Genomic DNA, 21341 nt, shown 5'->3' with positions numbered 1-21341 from the left:
GCAGCCTAGGCCAACTGCATCACAACTAAGTGATGGTTCAGGGTCACCTGATCCAGCCTCAACTATATATTGAAAAAAGGAAAGTTTTAATTTTTAGCTTAATCTTAAAAGCAAAGAGCGTGTCTGTCTCCTGAATCCAAACTGGTTCAGAGGTGAAAGCAATGTTTAAAATAATTTTCCCAACATCACATGTTCCTATAAATGTGTGTGTATGTGTGCGTTTGTTTGTGTTTTGTTTTGTGTGGGGAAGCTAAAGAAATATTTGTTATTGAAAATATAACTGAAAAGTTTGAAAGCGTCACAGCTCTGCATCACACCATCTTGAAATATTAAGCCCGTGTCAGGTACATGTGACACTACAGATAAACATCGTCCTCACTAAGCCAGATGTCGGCTCATTCCAAGGTCTGGCTAATAGGTTTGTGTGTGAAATATGCTTTTATGGAGCTTTTATGTATCCTTTGGTAGTAACGGCTACGTTTAAAGAATAACATGACGAAGGCTATTTTATGTCTTCCTATGGAACAAAAACTGTGCAGCAGAAGCTGTGAAGATGAGCAAGCTTAGTGCAATAAATGCTAAAACAAATAAAGTAAAAGGAATGTAAGACGATTGGAAAAATAGAACTTTGGACTTTGCAGATGTCACCAGATTTGTGGATTAAAACACCTTGAATTAAGTTACATTACTGAACTCAAAATTTTATTGATTGTTTATTAGCTATAAAGGTTATGCATCTGAGGAAGCTAAGCAGGTGGGAACACTCCTAACCTCACAGATCACTGGTGTAACAAATCACAGAATCAGTGAGTTCTGTAATTTGACAAAGATCAACTCCAGCTTTGCTGAAGAAAACCAAGCTCTATTTTTTTCTTTTTTGTCTATATATTTTTTGTTTTTTTTGTCTGTAGCCACAGACATTAAGGACGAGGAGGTCAGAATCCCTAAGAGGCTCTTTCTGGGTATGTACTTACTGTGTCTGTCATGAAACATCAGTCGTAGTTCATCTGCCTCTCCCATCTCCACTCCCGTGTGTCTTGTGCATGGTGATAACCCTGCCTGGCTCTCATTCACAGCCCACCCGTCTCACTAACTGACACCGACTAACAGTTTCCAATGAGTTGACGTGAAGCATGAGCCCCTTTCTCTCGCATGTTTTTGAATGATCGAGCACATTAACTGTTTGTCGATTATAGAAACTGTTGTGATGCTCTACAGCATGTTTCACTGCACGCCCTTAGTGCACAACAACGTAGGAAGAAAAAGAAGCTAATCCTGTTAGACCTGCATACTGCCACTAGTTTACAGTAGTTACTGTACTCATGTCATTGAGTTACAGTATGAAGTAACTCAATGAAATATACTCATGTTACTGTGATGTTTATGTATTTTGAAAAGCAATAATTGATCTTGACGAAGTGCAAAAGACAAAAAGGAAAATCACTGCATCATGAAACACAGTCACAAAATGTTGTTGTGTTTGTTTTGTTGTTGTGATTTTGTTTTCTTTTTCTGAAATGTCGTGTTTTCTGATTTGTCTTTGTGTTTCGCACTTCAGGGCCAGCATACAAGCAAAATTAACTTTTGTGTATGAATAATAACCTTTCAGCTGCGGCATGTTGATTTTTATTCTGGACTAATACAGTAATGTAAAGCACATTGTTGAAAGGCTGCAAAATCAAACACTAATGACTTTTAATTAATGCTTAATTAATGATTTTGAATTAATGCTGTCTTCCTACTGGCTGACTTCAATACTTTCAGTACAGTGTAAACCCAAACAGAACTCGACATATTTAAAGAGGACTCAGGACTTATGTTGCTGAACTTACAAGTCAAGCTGCATTTAAAGTAAACTCAAATATTCTCATTTGAATTGACGAATCCCAGCTTATTACTTGGGATTAAATTAAAATGGTGAGACTCGTATCCGCTATCTAATACATTTAAAGTATATTTTGTACTTCTTTATTTTTCTGTTGACCAAAGAATTACTCCATACTTGTTTTTCTGACATGGTGTGGATCGTCAACTCGGCGACCCACTGCACTCTTTGTGTCACAGTTTTGCTAATCTAATATAAAGGTAAATGACACGCAGTCCGAACTGAACCCATATATTTTATTTAAAAAATAAACCATAGGAAGCATGTGAAATGTTTAAGAAAAAAAAAGTAAAATATATGCTTTCATAGTTTAGGTTATTTACATATTTGTCTAACAAGTGAAAAATGTCTGGTTGAATCCAAGGAGGAGATACAAACCCCCATTTACCAGTTTACCACTGTGTAGCATCTCCTTTTAACAACAGTCCAAAAAAGCATGGGAACTGATGAGACCAGTTGGACTTCAGGAAGATTAATTTTGTTACATTCCTGTGTAATTTAGGATTCCAGCTAATCCACAGTATTTGCTCTGCTTATTGTTATTGTTTCAAGATCACCAGATATTTTCATTTAATGAGAGAAATTGCCCTTCTTTTGTAATAGTCTAAACGACTGTGGCATATAGAGTCCTGCCTAAAAAACTTTAGCCACCCTTCATTTCTTTATATTTTGATAGGAAAATGGAAATTATGATATATCAAAATGTGCAAACACATATGGAAATTTATTTTTCATAGATTCAATAAAAGAAATGGGAACAAATTATTTTCTCTGGAAACAGCATGTTGGTATCAAAGTGCCTAAAGATACAATTTGTTCTCTTTAGGGTATCTGTAGACACAACACCAGTTCACATTTTAGTTAGGTGCCTTTTCTGTGTTTGAATGATTGATAGGTCAATTTTAAGTGGCCTAGCAAACAAAAGCAGTCCTCTGAAAATGATCAGAAAGTGAGTGGAATAAGCAGCCAATGTTCAAAGAAAAACTTTCAGAAAGCCTGGAGAACTATTGCTCAAGTCCGCTTTTCTATAAAGACAAGAAATTCTGGCTCCTTCTAATTAAAATACTAATAAATGAGAAGTAATCAAGATTTGTACACAGTCATATACATATGTTTAAATGTGTATATACTTGCAATTGGTATACACAGTTCAATTGGGACACAGCATGAAGAGAGGGCTGTTGTTTTTGCGATGGACACTAGATGGCAGAAGGAAACCATAGATGTGCGAATTGAAAAGGCAGCATGCACTTTTAGTTCAGCGTGTCCGAATACAGAACAAACTTCCCTGTTTAGTTTGTAGTGCACAGTAGACAACATGGACAGAATTGCTGTTTTCCTGTCATGAAAAAGTCAGAGCGCAGAATCGTTTTTCATTAGCGTCATTGCTTCTTTGATTCAGTGTGTTCTGACCTGTGTGTGTTGCTGCTGCGTGACTTTGACCACATGTGGAAGCTGCCATCGCTGGGCTCTGAATGGTCATCGATCAGTGAGCTCTGCCAAGTGTCATTAGACCCTTGCTGACAGAAAGCCATGTTCTTTGATCGCAGCTTTGCTGCCTTGCTGCTGTTCATTGATTCACTATTGAAAATATCAAGAGCAAGCATGCTGTAGTCCACCGTCGATAAAAAGTGAGAAAATACACAGGGAGAAAAGACTGTTAGATCAAAACTGCGGCACAGAACAAACACATTAGAGAGAGCAGATATTCGGTTCACACCATGTCGCTCTGTAGTGACTCACTGTGGTGCTGTTTAGTCCTCAGGACAGTTTCTCAACCTGTGCATTTGTCTGACTGTCCAGTTTGTTCCCTTTGCGTTCTCGGAGCCTCAATAATACCTCATTTGTTCTCATAAGAGCACAGCAGCATTATCACACCAGGCACCTTCATGAAACAGCAGGACATTTGCACCTAGACAGACAAAATGTAGGTGACTTTTAATAGAACTTCCCAGGACTGCCCAAAGGAAGCTGCAATAAATGTGATAAGCTGCAACCTTTCTATATACAGGTGCCTCAGACTCACTCACATATGTGTGCGTCAGTGCTGGACTGTAAGTCTTTTGTTGTGGCATGTGTAGTTTTGAGAGAGAAGTTAAGTCCTGGTGTAATAGCAGCTCAGTGTGATTTATGTGCAAGACTGCCTGCTGCAATCCTTTAAGAAGATTAAAAGATCAGATCATTTGGCTGTGTCTGAAGCAGAAATGCTGGCAATCACTCAGATGGAGGTAAAAGGATTTGGGGGGAAAAAGCAGGAAGACAGTGCAAAAGTTTGTTTTTGAGTCAAACTTTTTAGAGGATCTATAAGAGGAGGCAACAAGGAAACCAAAATGTGAAACTCTACTCCACCATGACAGGAACTGTGTTGGTTCCCTAAAGGGTGCAGCTCTCTCCGTCACATCCACACTTTCATTTGTTTTGAGCTCCATTCAGTCATCTAAGTCATTTGATTTTTATATTAGGCCTTTTATTACTTCTGTGAATGCAAATATCTGACATTTTTGCATTTGTTCCAGTCAGCACATCTACACAGAGCTCCAGGGTTGGAGCAGGGGAAATTAGTTTAGTATGGAAACCCGAAAGCTTTAACAACAGTTTTAACAGATGGGTCAGTGTACTTGTACTTACTTTAACTCCTGATTTTTACTCGGCTATCAGCTACAAAGTTACATATGCAGGGTGTTATTATGAAGAAGCTGAGTATCTATCTTCAACCCATCTTTACTTTGATGGTGTTGTCCTTTCTTTTGGAATCTCATCATCATGATTAACTTGATGATGAAGAACATTCTGCTTCCTGACACATCTTCTTAAGGCGCATCCACACATGAAGCAACTAGCAGTCACATGGCAACCAGAGACCACTGAAAGTCAGTAACACCAAGAGACTTCAAATGACTGCTAACAGAATAACCATTGATGACATGAACTGGGTCGAGCTTTGAGACAAGCCACTGAAGCACCAACCAGTGAGAGCTAAGAAGATATATGACATATCAGTGAATGCTAAACACATTAGAAGAGTACCAAGGCAACAGAAGCCTACAATGTCCACTAGCGACTGGCCATTAATGACAAAGCGATGAGCAGATCACTTCCCTGACATCCTACTGTGAACTACACTGGAAAATGGAAACCTGGCAGTGTAAAGGGAATGCTGGGTATCAGTGTTGGTGACTTTTAGAACGTCTACATCAGGGGTGTCCAACTCCAGGCCTCAAGTGATTAGTTCATTATCAGGCCTCTGGAGAACTACAAGACATGAGGAGGTCATTTAGCCATTTAAATCAGCTGTGTTGGATCAAGGACACATCTAAAACCTGCAGGACACCGGCCCTCGAGGCCTGGAGTTGGACACCCCTGGTCTACATAAACACAAATTCATTCAGAGTCCAGTCACAACCACACATTCCTACACAAATAGTGACAGGGTTGCTGCAAAATGACTGTCACCTGTACAGTGCTGCAGACTGAATAGAGTTGGAGAAAATGGACTGGTAATATTAACTAGGCAATTTTAGACTCCATGGCAAAACACAATATATATCTTAGTATTTCTATGAAGTCGGCGAAACACAAGCCGTTCTGGGTTCTTTATGTTCCTTCTCAGTCATGTGGCTACACCCAGATGGTATACAATCCCAAATTCTTTTTTTTAATTTAAGATTTTCTTTGATGTAAAAAAAAAAAAATAATAATTAGTAAAAGTCCAAATGTAAAAAGGAGTCTCTTTTTGTAGCATTTTTCCCACAAAAAGAAAAGCGTCCCTGTGCTGATGTGGTGAAGAATTTAATAACTACAGTTATGTTATGTGATTATGTCACAAGGATTCAGTGGTCCCATATCACAGAGATGTTGGCCTAATGATGTTATGGAGGTACATGGCAATACAAAAGATTTCCATTTCTTTCTATTGTCTGGGAATGGCTCATTGCTCATTTTGGTCCCATGGGGGTCTGCACCTGTATAGCTTCATTGGGTTTGGCAGCTTAGAATATATCACCTTATCCTGTAGGTGAAGTTATCCATTCCCTACAGGCAGGAAGGAGCTGAACTTTTAGACTGAATGTGGAGGAAGTTGCTGTGACTTGGCAGTGAAAGCCTATTAGTCACCGTGAAAAAGCTACCTGTCCAAATTTCAGAAAATGAAGCCCGCTGCGAACCAGGTTCAATTTCCCAGGTTGTTATAACCGTCTTTTATAATAATGTTCTCGCTTGTCCCACGGGTGCTTTTGAGTGACAGCCATTATTTCAACTACCCCCTTAGACTTTTCTGGGGCCTAACTGAAGCTGGCAGGAAACAGCCGGTAAACAAGCGATTGGAATCGCCAGCTCTGACCCGTGCCTTCCTACACATGTACCGCAACCCTGCGGGACTACAAACTGAGACATTCGGCCACCGCAGGGAGTCTATTGTGTGCAGCTTCAGTCTGTTCCCACACAATGCCACAACGGCTGCCACACAGCATGGGGATTAAAGGGGAAGGCAAGAATTCCCCCGGGCACGCAAGTGGCACAGCAAGAGAGGGTGTATGGTAGGGAATGGCCAAGGTACACTACAGTAATAAACATCCATTTGTGGTCGCTGTGAAGTGGGCCGACAGACTACTTTTAAAAAATGTTTGCTACTTTTCAGTGCTGAAGGCAAATAAGTCTCCAGAAATTGCACATGCATGATTGAAAGCTGATTACGAGGCAGCACCGACGTGAAGGAGCGCATTTACTGAAATAGGAAGCTGAAATTGCACAACAGTTAAGATGCATGTCCCGGTCACAGTGTTTGCCTTTTATTTGCGAAGGTTAACAGTCTTCATTTGAAAGGTGTTGCAGAATCGGTGATCATGCAGTCAGGTTGCAAGATGGAAAAAAATGAAGCTTTCATTTCATGCTAAGGCATGAAATGAAAGCCTCTCCAGCCCCCGGTTCATTACATCAGTGAAAACTGGGAGAGAAGTCAAGAAAAAGAAATCCTGTCGATACATTAGTGCTCACACATTTACATCGAGAAAGAGAACAAATGATGTTATGGCTCAAAAAGGTTAGGGTGCAGTATGAAATTACCTTTATTAATTAGCCTTACACAGTGCAGCTTTCAGGTTTCTTTTTGGGGGGTTTTAACTCGATTGTATAGGTAACAGTGAGGCTACACACTGCACTACTACTAAGTAGCAGAAGAGCTGATATAGGAGAGGCATTCCACTGCCTATTAATTACATCTATACATCCATTTTCTTAACTTGGTGTATCATGCAGTCTTTCACAGGACTAACAGAGAGCATCCACACTCATGTTCACATCTGTGGCTAATTTTGAATTACTAATGGTTATGTGATGCAATGCAAAATACTTTATTTATACTGTATTTGGAAAATTGTTTCTTACAGCAGCTGAATTTATTGACGTTTTTATTTTTATTATTATTATTATTTTCTCATTTGCACCTACGGTCAATTTAGAATCACCAATATGTCTAACCCCATGTATGACTTTGGACTGTGGGAGGCGAGAGTACCTGGAGAGAATCCACTCTGACACAGGAAGAGCATGCAAACTAAGCACTTTTTATTTTTCAATTTCCTGAATAAGATATATCCTGATATATCTGGAATCAAACAAAACCCCACCCTTGTTCTTTAGATTATCTTGCAGGGAAGCCAGTTTTCCTCATAAAAGGTCAGGATTCTCCAAATACATGCCGATATACATCCTGCTGGTAAAGGATGTATATCGGGACATATACTCTTGATGGTTCCATTTCCAAACCATAAATGCAACTTATCACAACAGGAATGTATCTGAGTTGAACATGGACATTATACTTGGTTACAGACAACATTGAAAAGTAAATATTCCTGTCATAATTCTTTGAGGTCTGCTTAAAGTCTGTTTGAAGTGCATATGCAGAGCTGGTGCATTTTGGTAGACAGCCAAAGAAAAGCTTACCACAAAACGGAAAAGTTATGACAAATCAGACTATAAGGCAAAAAGAAAGTGCAGCTTTATGGTTTCATGGACAAAAGAATTTCTGTGGCTGCAATATGACGAGCTAAATAACCAGGGCTGCACATAAGTGGTCCGCAGGTGCGCATTCGCTGTCAAAATAAAAAACACGCACAAGGGTTAGGGTTAAATTTAAAAACTGTACTTTTGAGTTAAAATATATATTTATAATTTTAATAAATGACAAATTAAAAAGGCATGAACATTTTTTTGTATCAAAAAAATATTGAACCGTGACACCAAAGTACCGAACCGAACCGTGAATTTTGTGTATCGTTGCACCCCATATATATATATATATATATATATATATATATATATATAACTCATTCAGTTAAAAGCATGATGGAAATTGCCTAAATGAAGAATTTTACGACAAGGAGCAGGTGCATCTAGTACAGGTTAAACTGCTGCAAAAACCCACAGAGCCCAGCAGCCAGTGCAACAAATTCTGGATCTTTGGCTTTTCGTTAGCATTAGCAGCACATGCTGCGTCTGATGTGAAAGGACCTATATGCTGCGCACTGTGACTCACAGCAATGGTCCCGGGTCAGCCCTGACTTTGTGTTAAGCTAATCCTAAAGTAATAATGGTTTTTCTAACCACTGACATACCACAACTTTATCCTTTCAACAGCTGCTGAAAGTTAGGTGACCTAGCTTCTATCGGATATTTATATAGAGATCCTCCTCCAGCTTCAAACTGTATTACCCTTCAAGGACCTGAAGCTCCATAAAGCACCCCTCCGACAGCCAAACCCATCTGTTCCCTGATTGGTCAATGTCATGTCAATCACAAATTTAACTATCCAATCAGATGAAAGGAAGAAAAATAGGGTCAAAATTCGTACTTGTAAGTTGAAACTTGAGTGCAGAGTTTGACACTTATTTTTTGGCAAAGTCCACACACAAATCTTTTTTACGCATACACATCTTTTTTACACACACACACAAATTCTTTTTACACATACAAATCCTGATTTACAAGTACAAAATATTTATGACCACAATTTGAGCCCATACTGGCACCCATTGTTTTCATTACCGGCAGTCACATGTGGTTCCTACCATATATTCAGTTTTGTACTTGTGGTGTGATGGCTTTAGCTCTAGGTTGGTGTTGAACGATGTTTGATTGCCCTTCATCACTTCTGACTATATTTGGCTGTTATCACAGAGTGCCAGCCTGGTGCTGGCTGGCCCAGATTCATAGTCCTTTGGCTCAGCTGCAAGCAGGGCTTCACAACCACACCAGATATCTACGCCTGCAGTATAAACACTGCTTTAGAGCACACATAACAGCTGTCTGTGGGTATTCTTAATTAAACTCAGAACAGGAGTAAGTACATGCTCCAGCGTACCACTGAAAGCTCCACTTTCCTTTTGTTCAATACTATATTGTGTTACCATCTTGGATACTGATTTTTTTTTTCCATGGTAAAATCTTAGTGTGTGCTGGATTGGCAGGCTATGACCTGCTTTAAATGGCTCTTTGAGAATTCAATTACATTTGTTGTATTTGTTTAGCTTTGCTTTCAAAGAGATACAATTGAATTGGCTCAGTTTTAAAGAGCTGGGTTTCTGGCACAGTTTCGTAAATATATGTGGAAATGCCATCGAAATGTCAGAATCGGTTGCCATTAATTCTGTAATGAAACAACCATCCATTCACTCTTAAACTCAAATGTCATAAACATTCCCACTCTTTTACTTCAGATTTTATCAAGTCTGTGTGAAATTTAAAAAAAAAAAGAAAAAAAAGAAAGGGATTGTCCAATTCAGGCATTTGGCTAAGCAATGGTTGGCATTTGGTATTGTTTTCTGTTTTTCTTCTGCAGTTCATAGGCTTTTCTCAGGAGGCCTATACAGGCCTATGCAGTTGGTCTTCGTGGAGCACTTAGATGTGCCATTTAGATAAGCAAAGCCTCATTTAGACATGATTAAGTAAATCAGCTCGATTGCAATTTCTACAAGCAACAAATGTATTTGCGATGCAGCAGTGGGAGTTCAGCCATGATTGGACTTTCATGGTTAAAGCTTTCACTCTCCTAATTTTTTACTTGTGTTGTGGTTTCACTGCCTTAATACAATAACGATATATCGCATGTGTTTAGTCATCAAAGACTTTATAGGCAAAGTTGAATTAATGTCACCGTTTCCTTAAGTTAAAGTTGAGTCTTGGGCGATGAAGCCGGGAGACATAACAGTGTGATTAGTATTGGCTTGTTTGCTTATTACAGGAAGACAGTGCTGCTGTGATCAGATTCTTTACCTAATAATTACATACACAAGAATGCACATGAGAGGCACTGGGACTGATAACAGGGTTTAAATCATTCATCAGTGTCTCTATTCCCATTCATCCCATTACTACAACGGAAAAGAAACACAACCTCGGCTGACCGTCACACACTCCTTTCACAGTTTTTCACCACATTCTCTCTTCCTCCCCCTCATCCACTCATCAAGACCACAAGTAAAATGTTTCTGTTTTACAAGAATCTTAATGAGAACTGATTCCAGTGGGGACCGGCTCAGATATTTGTTGCATGGTAACATGGTGTGTGTTCTGATTATGAGAAGGGAATTGTGACATATTAATTTTTGTAGTTATTTAATTAAATAAAAAATAACAGCAGTAGTTTGTTTGATTTTATCAACTTGAGGCTTCAATAAATAAATAAATAAAAACAGAGAGGATTAGTAGATGATCCCTTGTCTCCAGTGCTGGAAAACAAGAAATTGGCACCACAAAATTGCCTTTGACTATTAAACGATGAATCGAACATCATTTCCAAATGGTAATAAGCATTTGGGATTTTAATTATGAATGTTAAAATTCTGCCCTACCTATAAGAAAAATACACCTTCTACACAAGAAATATTACAACTTAATGTGCAGATTACTAAAAGGTTTGCAGAGCTCATCCACTGAGGATGAAGCTTTTTTTTAATTAAATTACAAGTTACAAGAACATTTACCCCAAATGCAACGATTTAATGACGTATTCTGGGGTACTGTTTTCAGAATTTTGGCAATAAAAATATCCTAACAGAGTAAATCCAACTGAATTCATGTATTTAAATTTCATTTAATTACATCAGATGAAAGTGTCTCCACAGTAAAAGAAGGCCATGTCTTCCTGGTCAGGGGCTAATTTAACTCCATCTGATTAGGTGTAGGTATTTTAACTCACCTGGTTAGGCTTAGGCACTTAGCAATTAGGATCAACCCAGTGGTTCCAGTGGTGACCATTGGTGGCATGGTGGTGCGGTGAACAGCATTTCCTGGTTAAATCACCGACTCGGGCCTTTTGCATGGAGTTTGCATTAATCTATATGTTGATGTGAGATAAATAATGAGCTTGAAGTGTACAGAATAAAGCACTGCATCAATGCATAGTTAAATGTGGCCAATAGTCTGAAGGACTTTGAGTATTCAGTAAAGCTGCATCAAAACATGGAGGATTGCTTATCACAGATCACTGTGAAGCCTGACGGTTGGTCAGTAGTGAACATTCCAGGAGCCAGTTATCTGGGAAACCATCGAATGTTTTTATTGGCCTGTCAAATATCAGTCACTGGTATCGTGTGTGCTCATTGGTTGCCAGCATAATTTTTTAAAATCGTAATCACATGAATTTACTGACTTTTTATAGTCTCTGGTTTTAACGGATGCATCTTAAGATTGGAAAAGCAGTATATAAATAAAAGTGCCTTCCATAGTTGGGATTAGACCATTAGGAACCATTTTTTTAAATGAATCTTTTTAGAAGAATGATTTTTAAACTCATTTCTGTGTCTCTCATGTTATGCACCTTTAGATTTTGACTGGAACTACTTCTGGTCATGGAGTCGTTTTGTGGACTATGTGCAGTGCGTGCTGGCCTTCACTCTGGTGGCAGCGTACATCACCTACCTCCTCCTGGACTCGGTTTTGTTCGTGGAGACTTTGGGATTCCTGGCAGTCTTCACCGAAGCAATGCTGGGTACACCGCAGCTCTACTGCAACTATCAGAACAAATCCACAGAAGGCATGAGGTACATCTGCCATTTTCATAAAGAATCCACTTTATGTATTCAGTCATGAGGGGATGCAATGGATTAAAAACTTGGATCTTGAAAGCAGACTCAAAGCAAGCATTGTGGGAATATTTGGATTAGAAGAAAGGCAGATGAAAGCAGTACTGAACTCTTAGATCTTTTTCCCAATTGTATCAGCAATGACCTTCTAGAGCTCAGTCAAAGTGCTTGTGAAGATTTTATTAAGATTGGTATTCTCATATATACATCCCAGTGACTGAGCCCTACCAAAACACAAAGCAGACAGTTATTAGACAATACATATGTGCTCTGCTGTTTTGGCGTTGAGCTCAGATGACAAGTTGAGGTATCTCCATGTGTTTTTTGGTCAAATTCCTGAGCAAAAAGCTTTGTTTGTGGAGAAACCAAAGAGTAGCTAACAGCATTTGGAGGGCTTGGAAGTCATTTTTACCCTTACCCTTAGCCGCTACAATACTTGCAGCTCGTTTTATGAATGCTCACCATTCGAAATACTGTAACAAAAAATTATTACACCAGGCAGTGACTTTGAGCCACTGTAACACCCTTATTCTTTTCTTCTTCTGACGTTCTGTTGTAAATCTGCTGCTGTGTGTGAGATGATTATCCTGTTGCATGAGATGACCCCACATTTGACTCTAGAATACTTTGGTAGACAGAGGAGTAACTCAGGAGCTGCAAAATAGCCCAAATCATCACACTTCCACCACCGTGCTTGACAGTGGGTTAGGGTTAGGGTTTGCGCTGATGTGCTGTGTTTGGTTTTCGACAAACGTGCTACAGTGCATTATGGTCAGACATCTCCACTTTGATCTCGTCTATAAAAGGAACATTTTTCCAGATGTCTTGTAGTTTGTTCAGTGCAAATTTGGGACGATTTATGTTTTTTAAAGATCTTTGTTACAAATAAGCTGCAACCATTAAGCTTGTTCATGATATAATTAGCCAGTTGTTTAATTACTTGTTGCTTAGACATATAAAACAGCCAGCAAGAGTTTGTAAAACAAATGTACTTCAAAAATAGAAAAAAGGAATCAATCTTAAAAACTACTGAACCCATCAGTTGCTCAGCTGACACTGGTCTATTTATGTATGCAAGCCTGCAATTTTCAACAACACTGTCATCATGAAAGACACATTGATCCGGGCGGCTTTTTAAGCTTGTTATTGGTGGTGCAAATCTAAATGGAAAAAACATCCCAGAAGGTATGCAGTTCTCAGGAAAGCACCCTAATTGGCAGTTCCCGCTAGAGGGTCCCAAGAAATCTTTTGTCCAAAAATGCAGTATGACACTGTGAAAGTTAAGCCACGCCCCCAAATTCAATTGACAGATGTGTCCTGCAGGGACCTGGGATTTTAACTGGATAACAAACATTTGACCCAAATGTTCTCACCACTAAAATTTCAAAAGTTCTGACATGACGTAAAGGTTCAAATCTCTCATCTTAGAATGGAAACAAGGAACCTTACACACTGTATTCCTATTCATTTTAGTTGTTTATCAGACTGTATTAATGTTAGACTACAACCCCCCCCCCAAAATCAGAAGATGGGAGATAATAAGACCCAAACTTAGAAAAGGATAGACTCAGTCTTCAGGCTTCTTAGAGAAGTTTGCCACTATAATCAACTTTAAATGCAGAATGGTTATTGGCCAACACGCTCTTATTTTCATCAACTACTTAGGTCTTCAGTGTAATTTATCGAGAGTCAGCCCAATGAAAATTAAAACAGATTTAGTCCTGTCCTCGATTAATGATACTGTCTTTGCCCTGTTAAATAATGTTTCTTTTGTGAGTGCCGCTTCCATCACAGACAGCTCTGTGGCTGTACAGCAGCACACCGTAATGATTCCAGATGATATTGTCGCACATGTGATCATTAACACTGACACATGCTTATTAAGTATCTCTGGCACCTGAAGTAAGAGCACGGCTCACAGCAACCATGTGTTAATTCAGCCTGACAATTGGCTATCTGAAGTTTTGCCTGAGAATCAGTATGGTAATGAAGTATTCTGTTTCCCCACGTCAGTTGCTAATGTGTCATTTAGGCTCATTAATGAAGATCTGCATCAAGCCTCAGGCTGTAATTAGAGACTGTGATATAATATTGATTTTTGAAAGCATATACAGTTGCAGAATTGGCCCTAGCAGCTCTCTGAGCTGTGGCCAAGCCCTGGTAACTGCTTTTTGGAATTGTATACTTTGTTACAGTAATTGCAGGCATGGATTTAAAAAGAACCCACAGAGAATCCATATGATTAAACTAGATTTAGATAGAGATGTTTAAGTTGCTAAAAGTACTTGGAAAGATTAAACTGATGATGTCCAAAGACCTGTTCATCTGAGATTGTTCACAGAACATGCAATAAAAAGCTTTCTCACAGTGTGTGTCCTGCCTTAGAGCAGAACCCCCTCACACACACACAAACACACACACACGCACACTCATATACCCTCCTCTCTGCTGGTTGACTTTCTGCGGCAGACAGATAACAGAGCTCCAGCAGGGCTGCCTGTCCACTTAACCGGCCATGACAGCTCCCACGCTGGGCCTTTCCATACCCTCTCTGTCCAATGCCTTATTTATTTTTGATTTCCTTATATTTTCTGCCCACCCGACACTCTCTCCACCACCAACATTGTCCTTTAAGCTCTCTACACTGTGTGATTGCTGAAGGACCCCACACTCAGTTGTTCTTATATTGCTAAATCTGGTGCATTTTGTGATTTTTGTGTGATTAGAAAGTGTTTCTTACTTGTTTGCTAGGTTCCTCTTCCCCTGACAAAGTTAGCTGTTTTCTACACTGCATTTCGACAAACCTGTAGGCAAAGGTTGTAAACATTATTTTGGGTCAGGGCAGGCATAATGGTATCTCTATGGTGCATTGGAGACTGTCTGTGCTCTCAGTTGTACTCTGTAAAATATATTTTAGATGCTCTAAAGGAATATGTTGGTTTTTGTGCTGCTTTTATGACTGAGTTTCTTGTTCTGGCCTGTAGAAAAGAATTTTATTCTTCTGAAGTACTGACAGCACACAGAAATGTTTGTCATTGATGTTGATAGGAAGAACCATATATGCTGCTGTCAAAACAGGAGGAAAAAAATTTTGTGGGAAAATACATCATGATGGAATTACAGGCAAATAGCCAACAGCCGTTTTAATCATAGATTTAATCGGGCTCTACGACGTGTTCCACTATCTGTATTTACAAAAAGATTGCAATGGCAAGAAGTGGGAACTCTCTTTTACGCAGTCTTGTCATTGCAGTTGCTGATTTTTGTGACTCACCGTGTTGCTTATGAATTTCTAGGAGTTTCTTTCTCATCTTGATTCATTTAATTAAACTCGGCCCTATATGTTACACACTGTTATGGCCCGTCTAGGGGTGGCCAGACCACAACATAAGGGTGATCCATCCTCGTCAGACCCCGAGCAGCCACATCACACAATTGGTGGCATTAATAGTAGTTTAATAATGATTTATTTACAATATGTTGATTCATTAGGTCATTTGACACAAAAGAACTAGCTGGCTATAGCTTCGGGGTGGACCTAACGCCAAAACAACAAACAAAAGGAGCCTATCTCGAGGATTTACCAAACTTAACTGACCAAAAGAATCAAACTAAATGAAAGCAACTTGCCTCCCTAACGACGAAAAACAGGAGAAAACTATAATCAAACAAAAAGGCAGTCCACCCCTACATGCTCCTGTACTCCTGGTCTGCTGGTTGGAATGAGGTGAGGATGAATGACTGGCCGTCCATGGCGGTGTCATCATATGAGCCATCTCCAGCTGGTTAGCCAATCCGTATGATCCTTCTTCTGGTTCCACCAATCACGGAGAGGTACCTGTACACTGAGATTTGCATATTAAACAGCATTACATCAGGAGTCGTAACACACATAGTCACATGACAAAGAACATTTATTCTGAGCTCTGTACAGCCCAGCAAAGAAGTAAGTACACTCTTACTACTTCCTTAGGAATTAAGAGGGCAGATGCATGTTAACACAATGCTACAATCTCACCAGGAGTGGTTATCCAAGCAAAATGACTTCAAGATCACATCAGAGGAAAAAAAACCCCCAAAAAAACAAGTGCTATATCTTAGCATGTTAAATTTTAGGTTTATACCTTGTTAGATATCAGGTATGAGCTGTCAAACAAGTGACCAGTTCAGATGTTGTCGGTAGAAAGAAAGCCTAACTACAGAGGTACTGTAAACACTACTGTAAGCCAGAATAGTGTAGCTAGCTAGACTTCTGAGATAAAGTAAATTTTGTTGTCTTATATTGTAGATTAATGCTTTCCAGTAAAACTAACCAAAGTCTTCCCCCCCCCCCTCATTGCAGCAGATGGCTGCCTTTCCCTTTGCCCTAGTTTTGCTCCAGGTTTCTTCCTGTTAAAAGGGAGTTATTCTTTCCCACTGTCACGATTCCCTATAAAGTGCCTGTACATAGGGAATGACGACTCTTACTTTGAGATTAATAAAATGGAACTGAATTAAACATCAGTTTCATTAGTTTAAAGTTTTTCACTTTAACCATATTACCTTGCCATGACAACAGATTCCTTTTTATTTTCTGCTGTGTACAGTCAGTTCAGTGAGTAATCGTATAGGATCTTTGTCGCTGCATCTACATCTAACTAACCACCACTATGTTTTCATGGGATCACAAGTTATTGAATAATTAACCGATTAAGGTAAATAGTAGGGGTGCAACGATACATAAAATTCACAGTTCGGTTCGATACTTTGGTGTCATGGTTCGATATTTTTTCGATACAAAAAAATGTTCATGCTTTTTTAATTTGTCATTTATTAAAATTATAAATATATATTTTAACTCAAACGTACAGTTTTTAAATTTAATGTTGCTGAAACAAGTAGTAATAAAAAAAAATAATTCTATCTGATCGAGAAATCACTCATCTTTGGAAAAGAGAGTTTATTACAGAGAAATGGCTCTTTCCAAAATAAAAGCTATACTACAGTATACGCTTCTTCTGGGCTATATTCTCAGCAGCATATTAAACATATCAGGTCCCCATAAGGAGAATCATGTGCTAACGGCTGTCTAAATGACTCGGGTAAAGTTTGTAGCATGCGTGCTTGTTGTTTTTGTCTCCTTCCACTTGTCTTTGCACTAGGATGATGTCGGAGTAAATGTGCAGTCATATTCGTTGTGTTCCCACTAGTGCTGTCAGCGTTAATCTGAAATGACGTTAATGCCACAACACGGCAAATCTCCGTTAACGAGCTACCGCGGATCACCCCGTGCGTGGGGCTGGATGGGTCAACACGTTAACGAGCAAACTGCGCTAACGCAGTAGTTCCCACCCATGTAATTGAGCATTGCGTGGCACATCCGACATACTGTTTTACTTTTGTCCATGACACACTTACCTTCAGGGTCATACGTCACATGAAAACCAAGATAGTTCCAAACGCCACATCTGAATGAGGGTGGGGGGGGGTTCAATGTGCTATGTTGCAAGGAGCTTAGCTTCTGTCTTGCTAGCTTGCGCTGCGCTCAGTGGATCTGCGCTCGACAGTGCTGCCTAGGCGGAGTAGTCGAGCGCAGATCCACTGAGCTCTCAACACAGACAGCATCGTCAGAAGAAAAGTTGATAAAATAAATTAAAAATGTTGTATTGTTCGATACATATGCGTACCGAACCAAAAGCACTGTATCGAACGGTTCAATATTGATACGAGTATCGTTGCACCCCTAGTAAATAGCAGACCACGTGTGGTCTGCTATTTATAATAGTTGGAAGGATTGCTCTATAATAGTTGGAGCAATCCTTCAAGAACCAAGTTTACATGGAAGACGGTGCCAACTTCTAATAATAATGTCAGTTTATGTGTTTAAATTTAAAGAAATCTATTAAAGATATATGCAGACAAATATTTTTTTCTCCATGAAGCTCAAACTCCAACCATATCTGTTAACCCATTCAATTACATTATATTTATATAGCACAAAATCACAACAATGATCTCCTGCAGGCACTTTATACTGGTATAGATGCTACAACAATACAATTCCAAGCATCATAAGAAACGAAATCTCATTTTGACCATCGAGATCATGGAGTGTATCATAGTTTCAGTAACAACGCTGGCAGTATTTAACATCAGTGATGTAGAGTAAACAAAAAGCACTGGTGCCCAGGATGTTGTTCTCACTAGAGAAAACTTCAAAAAGTGCATTTTGGTAAACTTCCAAGGTTATATAACTATGTGGGAAACCAGATTATAGGATATGAAAGGTCTCTGCTTTTAGACCAGGCCATATGGCCATATATGATTCTTACTCTGTTAAAAGAATCTATTTATTTGAAAGTTTTACTAACACCAGAAATCAGTATAACTAATTGCTTGTTTGTGTGGGACCAATGGTTATATTAAAGCTTTTTCCACTATTTAGCAGAATTCAATTATTAGTATAAAATATAAACCTGCTAATAAATTGAGATCATATAGATTAAGCTATATGAAGCAGGGGGAAATTGTCAGTGATACAGTCTCATTAGTTCTCAAATGATAAACACAGTGTAGTCCCTGTATCTCTGTTATCCATAGAGTTAGTTCAAATATAGCCAAAAGAACTCCAGCCCCCAGTCTGTGAGAACATGAAGCTTCCTGTTAGTTCTGCTTTTTCTTTTGTTACCCTACTGCACAGTCTGAAGCTAAATCTTCCTCAAAAGGAGGACATTGTCATTTCCAGTCCTGTTTATTGTTTGTCCTCTCCTTCCCGTGAGCACAACCTGTTGAGTCTGGCAGGCTGTTGCTAGGTTACTTACCTCAGCCAACAATCAAGGTGTGTGTGTGTGTGTGTGTGTGTGTGTGTGTGTGTGTGTGTGTGTGAGATATGAAGCGAAAATCTATAAAGGAAGGATGTTGTGTTTCAATTTACAATTTTCAAGGTTAGAACTCGGCTGCAGTGTTACTATCAGGTTTGTTCTTGTGTTCGGGGTATGTGTAGTTAAGAGGAAGTAAGAAATGCACACGTGTAAACAAGAGAGCTACTTTCTGTAAGTGCCTGGAACTAAAAAGGAAAAAAAAACATGTCCACATGGTAAAGGATAATGCTGACTTCCTCTCAATTAATGGCCCAGGCAGCAAGCTCCCACTCTGACTGTAGGTATATTTTAAGTTACACCACTTTCTAGTATTTATATATTCAGACTCACAGTAGTGCACGTCTCCACACTCCCCAGTAGGCAGTGGGTGGAGTTGAAGCGGGGTAGATATTGCTATGAATCATTTCAGATGTACTCAGCGTGTAGACATACACCATCGCTGCACCAGACAGGAGGTAGCAAAGCTGTTTTGTTATCGTTGTTGTTGTTGTTGTTGTTTTTAATCATGAAGGGAACTCGGGAAGACATGGCTCATGTCCATGAAGACAGATCTGAAACCATGTTAGTTATCTGTTTATTTACCCTCAGGTGTTATATTAACCTCATCAATCATAATCGTATGTTTCCCAGTATACATAACTTTAAGTTAAATGTCATTCTTTTAATTCGAATGCTAAACCAAATTTGTCATTGGCAGCCTCCAGTAGTTATGATTTTTTTTTTTTATCATAAGGATAAAGTGAATGCTCCCCATCATCTTTGTCAGCCTCGTCTTTTATCAGCGAATGTTTATACTTCTTATTCCCTCCTGCAGCCAGCTGCTATTTGCTAAAACTGAAAATTTCACTCTGACTGGGTTTTTTTGTTTGTTTGTTTTGTTTGTTTGTTTTGGGGGGGGGGCTTTTTAGGGGCTAACACAACATTAATCACAACAGGTCTGCGTAAAAGAAAGCAAGTTTTAATTTTTGAGATATAAGTGTTTTTTGGGGGGTGGGGTTGCATAAATTTATTCTAAACAAAACCTCATTTTAATAAATGACATTATGATTAATATTTAATTTTAATTCAGTTTTTTATTGTTAATTATGAAATCCTAATTAATCAAAAATTAATAAAATCATGAATTAAGACATGCATAAATTTAAAACAGTCTGAATCTGGAGCTAATTTTCTCCTATGTTATTCTTTTAGGCAGCACGGTGGTTAGCACTGCTGCTGCACAGCAAGAAGTCTTTCTGTGTGGAGTTTGCATGTTCTCCCCGTGTTTGCGTTGGTTTTCTCCGGGTACTCCGGCTTCCTGCCACAGTCCAAAGACATCCAGTTAGTGGGGATAGGTTAATTGGAAACTCTAAATTTCCCGTAGGTGTGAGTGCAAATGGTTGTCTGTCTGTATGTGTTAGCCCTGCAGCAGACTGGCGACCTCTCCAGGGTCCAGGACCCTGAAAAGGATAAGCGGAAGAGAATGGCTGGATGGTTATTCTTTTATTCATTGTACTCTAGAATTTATAACCATTTATTTTTTTTATTTATAATATAAAACACAGTGTTCAGTTCTTATTAGTGTTCTCGGAAAGTGGAGTATTTGCTTACATAATATACATAATTGGCTTTTTAATCCATTTTCTGACATTTAATTCTAGAAAGTGACAGAAGATATGTTAATACGAGTTTAAGTGCTGCTTAATAGATCATTTAGATGTTTTCTTGAATCATGTGGGTGCCACTGGTCTTGGAACCAAGTGAAACTATCTCAGCCAGTCTACAATAAATATTTGTGAAGGCAGATACTTTAAGGAGGACATTAGGCCGGATTAAAGGGGTGTTTGTGGCATGTGTATCCTGTGTTTTGAGGGGGGCTGTGGTAACAGTTTTCAAGCTGCTGCTATTATTAGATGGTACATACTGATGCTGACCAGCCCACCATTAAACAAATAAAACACAACAACACATACAGGCTCACACAAACACAAAACACAGAAATGGGACATCCAGACAGCCAACTGCAGCCTTATAAGGTTTGTGATTTTGAGCTGCATCCCAGTATGCTAGATAACGGTGCCAGAGCCATATTTAGCCTGCAGGCTGCTGTCTGCACACACTGCCACGTGCCTTGGGTAGATCTGAACTGACTGCTGATGCAGCCAGGCCATCACCTGTGGTCTGGTGCATGGCACCGCTTGTGTGTAGCAGGGCTGTCAGGCAGAGCTTCGGATCACCGCAGCTGCAGGATCCTCAGATCATTCGTCCAACACGAAATCTCTCCATCTGATCCATCACTCGGGGTCCTGCTTTCTCTTTCTTGGATGATTAAATGATAATGGGATTGTTTCTTTTCAATCCTTCAGGGTTACAGCTCTTTTGAGAATGAACTGTTGATCTAAAGTCATATTTTTGTAAATAAATGTATGAATGAACAACCAGACAGCGAAGACCACAAAGAACAGCAAAATGATACAATCTTGAGCATCGTTATTTAAAGAAAATTAGTAAATTAGTAGTTAGTTGTGTAAAATG

General features: G+C 39.1%; 1 protein-coding gene across 2 annotated transcripts in view; it reads left to right on the top strand.

Moving 5' to 3' along the window:
- slc66a2 (solute carrier family 66 member 2) overlaps window positions 1-21341 on the top strand; it is a 36653-nt gene that overhangs the window by 5033 nt on the left and 10279 nt on the right. Inside the window, exons 3-4 of one of the 2 annotated variants that reach the window (XM_086280049.1) lie at window positions 912-962; window positions 11709-11925. In XM_086280049.1, the coding sequence (XP_086136175.1) occupies window positions 912-962; window positions 11709-11925 (268 nt within the window). The remainder of the gene's footprint in view (window positions 1-911; window positions 963-11708; window positions 11926-21341) is intronic. The other variant, XM_086280050.1, reaches the window with a different exon arrangement.

Source organism: Aulonocara sp. 'chitande type north' Nkhata Bay, linkage group LG22, assembly GCF_057382095.1.
Source record: "Aulonocara sp. 'chitande type north' Nkhata Bay isolate Kocher_YH1m ecotype deep benthic linkage group LG22, A_spYH_male_GT1.1, whole genome shotgun sequence".
In the NCBI taxonomy this organism is placed as follows: domain Eukaryota; kingdom Metazoa; phylum Chordata; class Actinopteri; order Cichliformes; family Cichlidae; genus Aulonocara; species Aulonocara sp. 'chitande type north' Nkhata Bay.
Note: the sequence above shows the minus strand (reverse complement) of the source record. Positions and strands in the feature narration are given on the sequence as shown.